This window comes from Muntiacus reevesi, chromosome 1 (genome assembly GCF_963930625.1).
Source record: "Muntiacus reevesi chromosome 1, mMunRee1.1, whole genome shotgun sequence".
NCBI classification, from domain to species: domain Eukaryota; kingdom Metazoa; phylum Chordata; class Mammalia; order Artiodactyla; family Cervidae; genus Muntiacus; species Muntiacus reevesi.
Window position 1 is genome coordinate 64,423,311 of NC_089249.1, and position 13,136 is coordinate 64,436,446.

General features: G+C 41.9%; 1 protein-coding gene across 1 annotated transcript in view; it reads left to right on the plus strand.

The window, feature by feature from the left end:
* POU2F1 (POU class 2 homeobox 1) overlaps positions 1–11,208 on the plus strand; it is a 196,050-nt gene extending 184,842 nt beyond the window's left edge. The window contains exon 16 of the mRNA XM_065946267.1: positions 283–11,208. Coding sequence (XP_065802339.1) covers positions 283–593 — 311 coding nt within the window. The 3' untranslated portion in view covers positions 594–11,208. The remainder of the gene's footprint in view (positions 1–282) is intronic.
* The last annotated feature ends 1,928 nt before the right edge of the window (positions 11,209–13,136 follow it).

Sequence of the window (13,136 nt, forward strand, 5' to 3'; positions counted from 1 at the left end):
ATAAGTTGAGATTTCAAGATAGAAATATAACTCTGATTCTCTTCTCCCCTATCTTCTTCATGCTCATTAGAGTTTTCAGTCCTCTAGGCTCTTTTAAAATTATAAATAAACTTTGGTTGATAAATTATAGCACTGTGATTAAGGGGAAAAAAAATCAGTTAAGGGATAAACTTTTTTCATCTGAGTTGCAGGAAAACTTAGGACGTTTGATGTGTTCTTTGTCGTCTCCAAGCTGATACTAACGTTCTCCTCCTACCTGTTTTCTGGGGGGTTTGTCTGTAGCTCTTGCCTCTGGTGGCTCTCTTCCAATAACGTCACTGGATGCAGCGGGGAACCTGGTATTTGCCAACGCAGGAGGAGCCCCCAACATCGTGACTGCCCCTCTGTTCCTGACCCCTCAGAACCTCTCTCTGCTCACCAGCAACCCAGTTAGCTTGGTCTCGGCCGCTGCAACCTCTGCAGGGAATTCTGGACCTGCAGCCAGCCTTCATGCCACCTCCACCTCAGCTGAGTCTATCCAGAACTCTCTTTTCACTGTGGCCTCTGCCAGCGGGGCTGCCTCCACCACCACCACTGCCTCCAAGGCGCAGTGAGCTGGGCCGAGCGGCACTGCTGGCAGAGACTGAAACACGTGACGGACTTCCTGTTGCCATGTTCCAAGGGCAAGGGAGTGGAGGGAGAGAAGAGAAAAACACATGGCGGAAAAAAAGATGGAGCTGGGACAGCAAATTTGCCTAATTTTTTAATAAAACACTGTCTTTTCAGGATTGCTTCATGGATTGGAGAACTTTCTAACCAAAAATTTAAAAAAAAAAAAAAAAAAGGCAGAAACAAAAAAAATCAAAAACAAACAAAAAAATAAGTGAAAGGACTACTTATCATTTCCAGCAGTCATGATGACAAGTTAAGGTGGGTTACCAATTCCGATATAGGAAGGGGACTTCTTGTTTGTCTAAATTTCTTTTTCTTTAAAAAAAATCATTTTTATGGGTCTGTTGTACAGGCCGTTAAGTCATAACAAGGTGTTTATAATCATATCAATTGTGTTGGGGGTTCCTTTCTTAACTGGTACAATTTAGGCAGGCCTGTATTACTGTATCTCTATTGTTATTGTTGTTATTGTTTTATATATATATATATAGTTTATATATATATATATAGTTTGAACATGTTTATCTCTTGCTCCTGGATCCTATTTCAGTGAGCTCCCACACTGTGGGGTGGGAGGGCTTTAGGGTAAGGGGGGACTTACATTCTTAACTGCGGGGAATGTTCTTGCTGGTTTCCTTATCCTTGATGACTCTTACAGAGGTGCTAGAAAATTATTTTCTTTTGCCACTTATGCAAGAGGCTTGGTGCAGAAGCTGAAGGCAGTGTGTGCAAACACTCCCACTCCACACACGCCCCCTTGCCCCCATCAGGTGGTGCCTTTGGAGCACTTTTGTGTAGGAAGGAATTCCTGCTGACTGTAGCTCTCACTCACCCCAAATCATTGACCTAAGGCCCAGGCCCTGTGGTGCAACAGTGCTGCTTTCTGCTACTTTCAATGGAAACGGCTGTACGTGTTGCAGGGCAGCGTCTGGTTCCAAAGAGCAAAGACTACTGCAGACACCTGACTTGGTGGTTCTCCTGATTTCTTATCTTCTGAAATGCTCCTACTGTTGGTGTGTGTGTTTGTTTGTTCCACGTTGTGGAAGAGTTTCATCCAAACTTCCTTTAACTTACTTGGCAAAGAACAAAATGACTTACTGAAACTGGGAAACTTTTCCTTTCTTTTGTTTATTGAAGGAACTCTACTAGACTGTTTTTCATTGGTTATAGATCACCCAAAGAGGTGTCATGAGAAGAATGTGAGGTTACCACGTTTTCCTGTAGCCACAGACTTCCTTTTCAGTAGATGGCTTATCAGTTCCTCTAACCCTGATACTCTCCTTGGTTCTCTGACTGGGGAAGGCACTAATTAGCCAAATACGGGATCTGTAGAACCTTTGAAAGACTTTGAGCAGGAACTTTGTACACACCTCACATGTCTCCTTGGTTTGTTAGTGATGCTCCTGCTAGGTAGGTCTAAATGGCAATACACATCTCTTTATTCATTGTAGAAGGCAATTAGCTTCTGTAATTGTTTTCAGGGTATTTCTAGACGATGTAAATGAGCCCATGAAAAGGAAATGTTTATGGAAGGAAATGAATAGGAATGAAGGTTTCCCTTCTCCAGGAAGGGTAACCTGGAGATTCGATTTCCCTTTTTGTCAGTGTTCTATTATTATAATATCTGTATCCAAAAAAATTCCCAAAGACTGGATTGCTGCAGTGCAGCTCACTTGAGCTCCCTTCTTATTGCAATTAGAGGTCCCACCTGGCATCTGCGGGTGGTCGTGTACATCTCTGGTGGTTCCATGACTGCACTTTTTCCCCCTTCCAAGCTTGGGGCTGAGAGAGAGCTTACAGGTGATTTTTCTTCTTCTTGCTCTGCTTGTGTCCACGGGGGAGCTTGAATTCTGTGTATTTGTCTCAGTGTTGGGAAAGGCAGTGATACAGACACAGTGTGTATTTTTGTTTGTGATCATTCAAGTTGGAGACAGGCATATTAATATTAAAAGGCCAGAAACGTTTTAGTTCCCTTGTTAGTTTTTCTTCTGTTTCTTTTGTCTTCCCATTTTATTTCACAAAGTACCCTTCACCTTCCTAAAATCCCTCTAAAATCAGTGAACTGCAAGCAGGGAAACTAACAAATGTCCATCCACCGTTTTTATGTGTGGTATGTTTTTTTAATGTTTTTTTTTTAACTAAGCTTGAACCAAAGTCAATTTTTAGCAAGCTGCTGTACTAATGGACTAGTTTATATCGTGCAGTTCAGACACATTGAGGAGATAGATGCTACTGACAATTTCTTTTTTTCATTTGTCTTTATTAATTTTATATAAAAGTTGCTGCTTGTTTTAATCTTTTGTGTTGGTAACCTGTAATACCCTCTGGGCAGACCTTAACTTGATTTTTTAAGTAGTTTATTTAGTTTGGTGTGTAAATAGAATGGCAGTGTCAATTACTAATTTTTCTCCTCTTCATCCCTCTGTTTCTCTGATGTAGTTGAATTTGCCCTTTTATCCTGATTTGACATCTCTAGTTTTAGTCTGTGCAGATGATTTTGGGGCTGTCAGTTACACTGTAGCCGTCCACAGGGACGGGTCCCTCCCCCGGGAGTGGTAGGTTAGGAGGAAGGGTTCAGGGAGGAGAATGCTGATCCCCACCAGACTGGGTTAGAGGCTGTAGCATTCACTTCCCAAATCCCTACCAAAGGAAGTGTTGAGTCCCAACCGACTCAAGCCCAGTGGATTAAGAGGAGGAGCAAGGAGGCCGTTTTTGTTTGTTTTCCTAGGTGGTTCAGAGATACTCCCTCTCCTAAATAAGATCGCCAATAGACTTTCATGTTAAAAAAAAAAGGATACTAAACTTTAAATGTCAGTACAGTGCTCTTCTATTCCCTGCTCTGTCTGTAGTCTCTAATCAGTTTGGGATAAAGGGATTCTGCCTTTGTGTGGGTATGAGTGTGGATCACTTTGTGAGAATAAACTTTAAACCAGCATAAAAACCTGTGTTCGAAAGAAGAAATCCATCCTTTAGACAAAGATAACTCTTAGAATTTTTCTTTTATTCTCTTATTTAAGAAACAAGTTGTGAAATGTATACACGAAACACTAAAACAGCTTGTTGATGGGTGTTTAACTTAAAATTGAATCCCCATCATCATCCCTAGATCGTCTACTGACCATATTGCTTCATGACTCAACCTTTAGTCCTTTTTTACTTTGTATCATCTTTTTTATCATCTCAAGAAATGTTTTGAATCTTCTAAGCTAAGGTACTCAGACTTAACTTTTAGCCACCTTATATGGGAGAGTCTGGAAATTAAGGGGTCCATTTGGCCAAAAAGAAATGTTTGGTAGAGTTTCTGCACTTCTAAGAGAAAAGACCAGGTAGGTCATCACAGTTCATTGTGGTCATTCTTTGTTTTCCCCTTAATCTTTATGCAAGTTTTCTTTTATTCCTGAATTTGGTTAATACATATTAAGCCAAAGACTAATTCCAAATGCATTTATAGTGATACTATATTTGCCCATGGTAATGGGCCCTGCCTGGGGAGTAGTGAATATAATTGTTTGAATCCTGCTTATCACAAGCAGGGCAGTTTGGTTATAAACTTTATTTGTACCCTGTATAAATCTAAAGGACAGAGGAGAAAGACCTAGAAAAGGGCTTCTCAGAAGAACAATATTATTGTTCTTGATTTAAGAAATATGTTGAGTGCTGTGTTAGTTTAAATGTTTCTGAAGTTATATAGGCAGTCTTTTAGAATCAAAAAAATAATTGTTCCTATCCATTCATTACTTGATATAAAACACACTTTCTTTTATTTATTTGTTAAGAAAGATCAATACCATCCCAGTTTGCTCAACTTATTACTAGAGAAATGGAACCAAAGGCATCCAACTTTCATTTTGTTTAGGGCCATACTGATTTGTACTTCATGGTAGCATTATTACAAATTAGCATTTTTTAAAAGGGAAAATAAGATTAATTAAAAGATTCTTAGTGAGATTATCTCGCCAATTTATTCTATACAGTTCATCCATCGTTGGGAAGAGAAGCACAATTATACCTCTTTCTTATGTTATTTTGTTCTATTATTCCTCATTTATTTGGGAAGGTGGGAGAAAACCTTGTCTATATTATACAGAAGCACAGATACTTGCTTGACACAATATTTAAATTCAGCCCAATCTTTAACATTAAATTTTCTTTTTAAATTGCTGGGAAACCTGGATATGTTTGGAAATACAAGAAATTAATGTAGATTTTTAAAGTTGTAGATCCTGATAGTTAACATTGCAATTAGTATATAATAAACACTTGGCTTACAGAAGAAACTCTTTGTAGTTCATAGTCTAAAGCTGTTCCCAAACCATACCATCCTCACAAAACTTTCTCTACCAAGAGAAAAGTGAAATCATTACAATAGGAAGAAACGAGAATGGACAGGGAGCTGACTTAGATGGGCAAGAATTGATGTATTCATTTGATCATAACCATTGTGAGTTCATTTTTGTATGTGTGTGTGAAAAGCATTTAGTTTAGTCACAGCCCTGGCCGCCTGTGCACACAGTACAAATGTGAACTTGGACAAAAACAGGATAAATAAATTGCTCTCATCGTTAAAGACTGATACTAATCCTGTTCTACCATATTCTTTTCTTAATCTGAAGAAATTAAATGGAATACCCCTGAAATTTTCAGTAAGATATTTGAAGGGATCCATCCAGAGGACAGGGAATATGTCTTTTCTCAGTTCTCCAGTTTATACCCAGATTTCCATATGATTTGTAAAGTTGCTTTCTTCTGACCATCCTTATTCATGAAGCAGTTCCATGTGTAGGCTCTTCTACCCTCAGCCTTTGCTTAAAGCAGTAAACATTTGTGGATTTTATGTTATTCTGTAATCTGGATCTCCTTTCCTGTCTTCCTTTTCACTTTGAATGGTGATACCTTAATCCGTGAGGATAATGCTGGTGGGTAACAGCTAGCTTCTGGCACCTTCATAAAATACCTCAGCATAGCTTAGCATTGTTACAGAGCTGGTTTAAACTAAAAACCAAATAAATAAAAAGGAAAAACTTTATAAATAGTGGAAATAATCCTAGCTGTAGCATTTAGTTGAACTGATGTTTATTACGATTGATAAACATGACTGATGCTATATGTATTTGGGATCCTGTTTATAGGTTACAGTTTATAGGGTTAGGGAGGGGTGGGGGGAAGAGGAGAAGGTGATTATGTTAGAAGGAAACCATTGCATTGCGTGTGCGTGTGTGTGTGTTTCCTTATCTCTGTCTTGCCAAAGGAAACTTGATCATCCCTGTGTTTGGGTTTGGGGTTTTTTGGCCTCTCTAAGGTCTGGGCTGCAGTGCAGTGTGGCATGCAGGGTACACATTTGTTATCCAGTTCAGGGTCCTCAAGGCATTTACATCCCTTCCTGTGGCTGCCTGGGCCCCCCAGACCCTGCCAGGCTCTTCTGATGATTCATTACCTCTTATGTAGCAAGAGCTTAAGAGAAGGGTTAATGTGTGAATGTTGGGGTATGTAGTTAAGAAATAGAGACAGAATTAGACAAGCACCCTTTAATTTGGAGAGGAAAAGAGAAATGAGTGAGTCATACATCTTAATCTTGGGAAATTACAGTAAAACACTTTTTGTCACCTCTGTCACATTGTTGAATGCTGTGCAGGTAGCACGGCAGTTTAAGACCTCACTTCCTTTACTCGCATCAAGGCTAGTTCTGTCTTGACCAAAAATGCAGACAGAAGGAAACCAGATCAAGAAGTGGAAAGCCAACCAGCTGGCCCCACACGTGTGATGGTGTGACCTTTAGAGACTGATTAGTGAGATGGACGAAAGTATTGTTCTTGGTGGGTTGTCTTGAATGAGAAATGATGCTGGTTTAGGAACAGTTAAGAACCCTTTCTGGCCAGACTGTGGGACAGACTTTCTTGGCTTCCCAAGTTCAGATATAGACTCTGTGTCCAGAAAGGCTATTTTTCAATAGGTGACCCTTCTCATAGAACCTCAGTGGGGTTCCGTCTGGATACCAAAGACACTGCATTGTTTATTCTTCTGTTTTCCATACAAGCAGCAGAAATAGGAACAAAAAGCTGAAATTTGGAAAAAGCTTTACATTTGTCCCTTACTTTTCCTCTCCCCTCTCTTCTTCCACCTATACAATCTCCACTTTTTGAAGGAAGTCTTGTTGGTCATCCTAGCTTTGGAAAAGAGATTTATTTAGTTTCACTCTGCTGGTTCTGTAAAGATGCATAGAGTTGCTCAGTGTGGCAGTGATATTCTTGAAATTGCTGGGAAATTTAGAAGGGAGTGTGGCAAAAGATGGGGGTAGGAGTCTTTTATTTCCCTTTATCTAACACTTACAGTGAGAACAAGTACAACCAGTGTGAGTTCAGATGCTATTTAGTTGTTCTGTCACTTGTAAAGAATAAGCGTTTTTAAGAGCAAGATTACATGAAGACCCGAAAGACCTTCTTTTATTCTTCTGTCAAGCTGTATTGTTACAGAATGTTTCTACCTATGGGCTCTGGAGACTTGAGTAGTTCATTGTTTTGGTTTACTATTGATAAGACAGAAAATGGGAGAGGGAAACGAAATTTATTGTTCTTGATATTCTATCAAAAAATGATCAGGTTGCAGAACTTCATGACAGCTTTACCAGTAATCCTATTCTGGCATTATATAAAAGTGATATTAATGTTAGGTGACTTTTCAAAGTACTAGATAGGTCAGGAAGCAGGTAACAGGGCTATTAAAGATAACAGCACTTGAAACACTTGTGGGAAGACAGACCAAACATGATGGACCGCCGCTGCCGCGGAAGCGAAGCTCCCAGGGTGGGCAGGGCAGGGCCGGTCCCTTAATGATTCTTTCTGTCCCTGAATCAGCCCATTCTGCACAGGACCGTGCCTCCCAGGGTCACCTTCTAGTTCAAACCCAGGACACTGTCAGAAAGTTCAGACCCCAAAACTAATTTACTATAAAAAAGCAAGCAAAACATTGAAGTCTGATACAAAGTTCCCCCAAGGTTTGTTTGTTTACTTGTTCATCATTGTTTTGAGTCAGCCACAACCTCACAAAAGCATCTTAAGGCTCCTTTCGTGACTTGGCGGTAACGCTGAGCTCTCCCGGGATACAAGAAGTCTGCGGGCAGACGGTTGGTACAGTGATGCCTCGACAATGAGACATCCAAACACTTCTTTAAAGTTGGGATCTCCTTCGAATGGAAACAGGCAGAGCCAAGGGCAGAGAAGGCTACTCCTACCTGGTCCCACAGTGTGTCTAAGTCGGAACAATAGCACAGGAAGGGAAAGCACTTTCAGAAGCAGAAGGACAGTCCTGTTAGGAAAGGCTGTGGTTGTAGGCAACTGGAGGTGCCATGTCTTTGGTTCTGACCCTATACAGTTCTACGTGAGGCAGATACTTTCTGAGAGTAGAGTGGACCAGCCTGGTTGTGTTTAAAACTGCAAACAGTTCAGAGTTGGGGGAGGAGAGAGCCTAAGACTTTATTACAACATTGGCTTTTGACAGCGTAAATAGTGTCTGCCCTGAGTGCAGGTAAGGGGGAGACAGACTTCTTCCAGCTTCTTACCTTTGCTTGAGGGGGCCTGTGTGCATTGCTCAGTCCACAGGAGGTTTCATTCCAAGGAAATGCCCTCCCCTGCATTAGACCATAGTTCAGTCCCTGCAGCTGTGGTGATAGCAGAAAGGAGGTGAGTAAGTGTGGGGGTTTTCCGCCCACCACAAATCCAGGAGCTGTTGTATACCTCATTTCTAACTCGTGACTGAGTAACATGCTTTAACTTTCTCTAACCCCTACAGAGTTGCCAAGTCTGCCCTCCCTCTTCTGAGTAATGTTGAGCTCTGGCCTATAGCATCATGGGACCTGTAGCCTAGGGTGGGACTTCCCAAAGCCGCCGAATGTTGCTGCTTTAAAAGCTACTGCAAGCTGAGGGCAAATTGCAATCGTCTCTTTCGCTTTGTTGCAGGGGGTCTTCACAGGGCTCGCTAACATCTGTTCCCCGCCACCCTGCCCTTAGGGGCTGGCCAGCCACCCCACACCCCGACCCGCGCCACGCCTCTGATTGCTGGCCGCACGTCACCTCCTGTACTTGCCCTCTCCCTGGTAGGGAGAGGTCATCCCCTTCCCCTGTGAGGCCTCAGGGTTCTGCTTCTTTTCAGGACTTTGGGTGGAAGGGAAGACACACCAAAGGCTCCTTTAAGCTGACTGCTGCATACACATTTCACTTTTTTCCTTTGACATGACCAAAAAAAACCCCAAATATTTAAGTTTTTATTATTATTAATATTATTATTATTATTTGACAATCTTATATCCATTGGGCTGTCTAGAAGCTGCATCTCCAGCCCTTCACCTTTTCTTTGAATGTAGTTCCCAACCTTCAATTCCCACCCCCGCTGTTGAAAAAAAAGCTTTGCCAGGTCTTACTACTGCTGCTATAAGCCAGGGGAGGGTGGTTTGTTTGTGTTGTTTTGCTTCATTTTTAAAATTTCCAGCCAAAACCAAAGATTTTTTAATGATTGTATAAACTCAAAACAAACAAAAAAACCAAAGAAAAGGGAAGTCTTCAGCATCAATCCAGTCTGTGGCGTCCTGGCATTAAGAGGAGAGGGTGGGGAGGTGGGGCCTCTGAGAGTAGTGGAAGGGCAGGGGTCTGTTTTCCATGGTCCAGGTTTGCAGAGGCAGCTGCTCAGTAGCCTTGACTCTTGCCAACTTGTGAGCATGCCATGGAATAAATTGGCCTTTCAGATTTTCTAAAACAATGGACTGAAGCCCATCACCATGATAAGACACCCTGCAGTTACCACGGGGATCCACCCCTGCAACACCATGTCACCGCCGGGCTTAGCAGAGGGACTAGGATGGTTGGGTTGCTGCCGGGCACCCGTGGACTCCACAGAGTGGGGGAGATTGAAGACACAGGTGCAGGATTGGCTGCTCTGCTGGGTGCTTTAACCTCTGGGGCGGTGCTGGCGGGTGAATACACGCCAAGTTGCCCTTCTGAGCCTTTTCTCTCTTTTCCTTTACTGGAACTGCTTGGAAGTGGCTGTCCTGTTTGTGAGAAAACATGCAGAACGATTGTCCAGCTTCTCACTTCTCCTCGCTGTAGTCTGTTTCCTCTTTGCAGCACCACTGTGCGACTATGCATTGTATTTCACAACCTTTTGCGCTAGGTAGATGCCTGTGACTTTTTAACTTGGGGGGTGGGGGGTTGCAGATGAAGGAACTTTTTACATGGATCTTTTTAATCTCAGTTGATTGGGGAAGGGGGGGATTTGGTTTTAGGGTCATACAAGCTCTATCCCAAAGCAAAATCCAAATGTTAATAATATTAGCCTGATGCAGATACCAAAGATAATTTCTTTCCTACAGAACCTTAGACTTGTGTATTAAGTACGATTACCCAGCACTTGCATTAGTCTAACCTCAGTAATTCCAAAGCTTAGATGTATATTTTGGTATATTTCTGGGATATTAAAAAAAAAAATGTCATTTCTTGTTTCAGTGTAATGCTCTTAAAGTCATAGCATGAAAATAACTGTCCTATTCTTAGTAGTTTGAATAATAGTATTTTTGTATGTTTGGGGTGTGTCTCTGTATGTATTAACATAACAGTTTTCACTGCCTAGGTGTTCATAATAAAAAAGAAAACAAAAAAGTTCTGAGTGTACATAATATTCAGTAATAAACTTCCACTGGGTTCAATTTGGATTGAATATTTGCTGATTACCAATCCCAACTGGGATTCCGTTTTGTTTTAAAGAGACAGTGATCGTGTTTTTCTAAAGCTGTTTTCTTTCTCTGTCTTTAAATATCTTAACTTTACCACCTTTCTCTTTTCTTGCCTTTTTTCTTTTTTTAAATATTGATTCAGGGGTGTTTTTCCACTGTTGTCAAGGGAGGAACACAAGGGGAAATTGACTCCTTGGTCTCCCAAAACTTTTTGTTTTATGTACTTAACTTTAAAATGTGAGTTTGAGTTCTCTTTTGTGGAAACTTAAGATGTGGTGTAAATGATTTTTTTCCAAAATTGTCCAGCAACTTTAATGAGGCAGTGACAATTCCTAAGTAGTTTATTGGGAGTCCTTTTACATTTCTGCTTAGATAACTACAGTCTGGGTGGCTATTGTATAGCCTCACTGTCCCAGCATACATAGCTATTTAGCCATTTCCCCTCTGACAGGAATATTTCCTAAGAATCAACTGATAACTTGGAGTTCAGGACCTCATTATCTGGGCCCTTGGCAAACACTTTTTCTTGGTTTTGAAAACCTGAAACACAAGCAACTTCACATTTGGGGGAATTAGCTGGTACCTCCTGAGGCCTGAGGAGGTGGTGGGGAATATGAACGGTGCTGTCTCTTTCAGAGTGCCCTTTATATGATCCCCTTCCTGAGGCTGCCTGCAGGGGCCCTATAGGCTTGGGAAAGGTTGTGTAGGTGACAGTGAATCAGAATGAAATGGTAGATTTTGTGTAGATGCATTTGTCTGCTGTAATTTTTTATATATATTAAACTTACTGTAACTGTACAGTTCATTTCTGTTGTAAAACATCATTAAACCATTTTCCAAGTGTTTTCACATTGTTTGAGTTTCTCTGAAGTTGTCATGTTGGTATTCTGGATGCTTCACATATTCCCACACTACACCCCTAAGCCTTCCAACTTATTTTTTCCAGCAGGTGCTCTCAGGAGTCCCAGGGTCCCTGTAAGCACGTTGGCTCCTCCCCCACCCTCACCCCGACTCTTGCACACTTCCCCTTCTGCTCCATGGGGCCCTGTGGCCACCACCGTGCTCCCTCCCCAGGCCCTAGTAGTTTTCTGGGATCCTGAGTCTGGTAGCAGTGGTCTCCTTCAGGCCTGAGGACTTTCTGTGATCACACACACAAACCCTTGATTGACCTGTGGGAGAAATCTTCACAACTCCCCTCTCACTGTGTATTTGACTTCAGAACTGGCATTGAACTTGACTTTTTCCAAATTGATTGTTTAAACTGCCATGCGCCTCTAGCATTTCTTGCCAGGTCCTGAACACTCATTCTCTGGTGTCCTTTGAAGGAAGGTGATCCTGCTTGAATTTGGCCTCTCGTTCTCCTGTCTGATGGCTCACAACTTAGCTCCCTCTGGCTTCTTATAGCCAACATTTAGTGTCTTAGTGCAATTTAGTTGACTGCATAAAAAGGAAAATTGAAATCTAAAAATGAATTTCCCAGAGAGAGGGAACTTCAGCCTGTTAACAAGCTTTGGGAGGTGACCTCTTTACTAGTGTGTATGAACTGAATTTGTGCATCCCCTTAAAGGAGGAGTCAGAGATTGAAAGAGAGCTCACACTATGGCCTCAGGTTATGTTTGCTGTCCTGAAAGGGGCCCAAAGTGGAAGACAAATACTGGCTTCTTTTCTCCCCACTTCCTATGTCAAAGAATACCTCACTCTTTCCCAGTCCACCGTGTCTCATATTTGTACCTTGCTTTTCAGTTTGTAAAGTTATTTTATTAAAACAATTTTAATATGAGTCAGCTATTTGGTAGAGACAGCAGCGGGCTCACAAGCATGAGAAGGACTTCAGAAAGCAAAACCCCTTTGTCACATGCGGATATGAGGATAAGCACTGATTTCCACCTGTTTCCCTGTAGTTCTTTGTGAAAAGGTTATGTTCTAACCCACTCGAGGTATCTGCCAAGCAGAATTACTCATGAAAGGATGTGAGTTTTCTTACTGAAGACTTTTCTCTCCCCAACGACTAGGGCTACTCTCAACTTGATCTGGGGTGAGTTTTCTTACTGAAGCCTTTTCTCTCCCCAACGACTAGGGCCACTCTCAACTTGATCTGGGGCTTTGTTCTGCCAGTACATCCACTCCATCCTCTCCCACTGGCCTTCTCTTGTGTAGTTGTCTTGCACAAAGTCCAGTAAGTCCTATACCCCAGCCACCCTGGGCAAGCTCTGGCACCCATAGCTTACAGCCAGCTTTCCTCCTACTTCGTGAGTCAAAATCTTGACAGAATTAGGTCAAATTCTTATTTTCAGGCCAGCCATATGGGTCATACACAGCCTATATGAAACTTAGCCGACCTTAAAACTAGGTATGAGGTTGAGGCTTATTCATGTTGACTAACAGAGGAAGCTAACTTCAGTTTTTAAGATGCCCGATGAGAAGATGATAAAGAAGCAGCAGCCAAAAAAGAGCTGTCACCTGTCTTTATGAACCAGTCAGTGGAAGAGCAGCTAAAACAACAGTGTAATTTGCCCCATGACCAGGTTACATAATCAGGGTTGTTTTCAGCCATTCTGTCCCACCTCAGAGGTCTTTTCCTTCCACAAACCCTTCCACGGCTTCTGTACCTTGGTGAGCTCTGTCCACACCCTGTCATCAGCGGCCACTCATCCCTGCTTCTGTCTGAGGGTCCTGTGTGGATCACAACACTGCAGTGTGATGCAGAGTTCTTTACATGGTGTGGACAAAATCCAGCGACAAAATTTTAAGTCCCTAACGGGGATGT